General features: G+C 60.7%; 1 protein-coding gene across 1 annotated transcript in view; it reads right to left on the bottom strand.

The window, feature by feature from the left end:
• Window positions 1-1055: 1055 nt before the first annotated feature.
• The window catches only part of LMNA (lamin A/C), a gene marked incomplete at both ends in the record, with an annotated part of 2114 nt that continues 518 nt past the window's right edge, over window positions 1056-2651 (bottom strand). The window contains 6 exons of the mRNA XM_010285517.1: window positions 1056-1172; window positions 1258-1377; window positions 1568-1675; window positions 1804-2008; window positions 2099-2319; window positions 2444-2563. Of these exons, the coding sequence (XP_010283819.1) occupies window positions 1056-1172; window positions 1258-1377; window positions 1568-1675; window positions 1804-2008; window positions 2099-2319; window positions 2444-2563 (891 nt within the window). The remainder of the gene's footprint in view (window positions 1173-1257; window positions 1378-1567; window positions 1676-1803; window positions 2009-2098; window positions 2320-2443; window positions 2564-2651) is intronic.

The following is a 2651-nucleotide window of genomic DNA, read 5'->3' as shown; positions in this document are numbered from 1 at the left end:
TATTATTAATAATAATTATTATCCCAAATTGCTGCCTTGTCATTGCACCCTTGGCTCTCAGCACACAGCAGACAACTTAACTGTGCTTCTCTTGTGCTTATCTAAGAGCATCCTCTTCCTCGCTGCCTGGGAGAGTGCAAGCTGACTGCTTTCCAATGGGAAATCCACTCTTGTAAAGGATTCAGTCCCCAGGCAAGTGGGCAGCACTGGCCCACGGGACTTGGCTCCTCCGCCCAGGGATAATTGATATCCGTCATGGCACGGCTCTTTAGATCCAGAGAACAAATAGGAAAGCAGATGATGGACGCCCCATCCCGCTCCTGTCACACAGAGTCCCGGGGAGCGGCATCAAGCAGATTTTTTGCCTGTGTTGAGGCACAGCGTGACGGTGACAGCATCTCTCCACGCACGAGTCCTGCAAGCATCTCGTGTGCAAGACAGATCTCTCCCCGTGGGATGGGCTGGTGGGGGTTCCTGGGCCACAGCCAGGGATGTTTGCTTTGATATGGGGAGAAGCGGCTGCAGCTCTTGCTCCTGGCATGCTGCCTGTTCTCTGCCTGCTGCCTGTTCTCTGCCCACTGCTCTTCCTGGTGCATATTTCAGCTCTGTGAGGGGAGCGATGGGCTGAGAGGAAGGACAAAGTCACCTCTGGATTTGTTCCAGCACCCTCGTGAAGTGGAGGGGATGCTGCTGCTGCTGCTGCAGGGAAGTGTCGTCCATCAACTTCCCACCATCCTGTCCCTCACCTCCAAGTGACGCGAGGCACCAGCTCAGCCTCCCTCCCGACTCCTCCAGCCCTTTTCACGGCAGGTCAAGGTCGCTCAGGGTTGAAGATGACTTCTAGCAAGGTCTCTAGAGCTTTTTTGGCAAGCAGTAATCTTCTCCGGGTGCCAGAGGCCTGTTGGCCTCTCCCGTGTGGTTATTTCCACCGCAGACTCCCGACTGCCTTCTCCCATAAGGTCTGATCCTGTGTGATGCTGAGCTGCCTCCCACCCTGACTGGGACCGGACCCGCGCTCCCCCAGCATCCCTGCGACAAACCCCTGGGACCGGCACCTTCCCCAGCGCGGTACTCACGTGGTGATGGCGGTGGTGGATAACTTCATCGTCGTCCTCATCCTCATCTTCATCGTTGATGATCACGGTGCGGACCAGTTTCCGCATGGCCACCTCCTGCGGGGGACAGGAAAGGAGTCGGGGGAGTTCGGTGCCTGCCGACCCCCCGTGCCCCGAGCCGGTGCTGCCGTCAGGCTCTCACCTCCCCGTTGGAGTTGATCAGGGCAGTGCGCAGGCTGTCCCCGGAGCCCCAGCTGCTCTGGGCTTTCCACACCACGTTGCTGGGGGGACTATGGGTCGCCCCAGCCCCTGAGGCCCAGATCTAGGGAGAAAAGCACAGAGAAAAGCAACGTCTCAGGTCTGCAGAGCCCAGACCCCAGGGACACGGGTCTGTCCCCCAAAAAAAAGCCACGCGCCAAGGAGCCTGCGCCCTGGCTCCAACCGCTCTGAGTCACCGAAGGCCTGGCTCGGTTTGGGATCTCGGCTGGATCCGTCACCAGGCGGTGACTCACCGTGACCACCTGGCCAGCCTTCAGGGTGAACTTCGGGGGGAAGCGGTAGGTGATGGGGGGATCATCTCCATTCTGCCGCTTGACCTGCCAGTTCCCCATCGCCTGGTCCTGCCAGAAAGAGAGTAGCAACCTTGAGATCCCCCGGTTCCTCCCCACCTTGTCCTGCTTCACCTCCCGCCTGCCTGCTCAACTACACCCCCAGGGATCCCAGGGATCCTCCCCGAAGGAAAACCCACCTCGTTGGACTTGTTCCTGAGACGGACGAATCTGCCCTCCAAGTCCACCTCCTCCACACCGACGCGGCCGCTTGTCCGGGCGTGGTGGGAGAAGCTGGTCCGACTCTCGCTGTCTTCCAGCTTCCTCTTCTTGGAGGAGCCCGGGGTGGACAAGTGGCTACGGGATGCACCTTTGTGGGAGGAAGGGCTGGGGGACAGCCTCAGCCTGGGCCGAAGGAGAAGGTAAGATGGAGTCAGTAAGGACACAAGGGCTGGGACCCGCCACAGCACACCGGGTGCAGCGCCCCGTCCTCACCGCTCCTCCTCGCCCTCCAGCAGCTTGCGGTAGGCATTGATCTCCATGTCCAGAGCCAGCTTGATGTCCAGCAGCTCCTGGTACTCGTCCAGCTGCTGCTGCATGCGTGCCCGCATCTCGGCCATCTCCCGCTCCTTGTCGGAGAGCAGGCGCCGGCTGGTCTCGCGTTCCCTGGCCAGAATATCCTCCAAATCGTGCAGCTTCGCCTCCTTGGCGGCCAACTGTGTGGGGAGGGAAGGAGAGGGTGGCTGCTCCACCTGGGGCCATCCCCAAGAGGGGGCCATCCCCAAGAGGGGACCATCCCCAGGGGCGGACATCCAGAGGAATCCCTCGGTGCTGACTCACCTGCTTCTGCAGCTGGCTGACTTCAGAGGAGAGGCTGTCGATGCGGAGGTGGGTTTGCTGCAGCTCCTCGTGGGCAGCACCCACCATGTTGCTGTTCCTCTCAGCCGACTGCTTGGCGTTCTCCAGCTGGAGGACAAGATGGGTGGGTTAGCATCCCCAGCACCCTCCGCCCGCCAGCGCTCTGCAGGGCAGGGTGGGAAGAGGACGG

The sequence above is a fragment of the Phaethon lepturus genome, unplaced genomic scaffold (genome assembly GCF_000687285.1).
Source record: "Phaethon lepturus isolate BGI_N335 unplaced genomic scaffold, ASM68728v1 scaffold25494, whole genome shotgun sequence".
Classification (NCBI taxonomy): Eukaryota; Metazoa; Chordata; class Aves; order Phaethontiformes; family Phaethontidae; genus Phaethon; species Phaethon lepturus.
The sequence above is the reverse complement of the archived record's forward strand: the minus strand, read 5'-3'. Positions and strand labels throughout refer to the sequence as shown.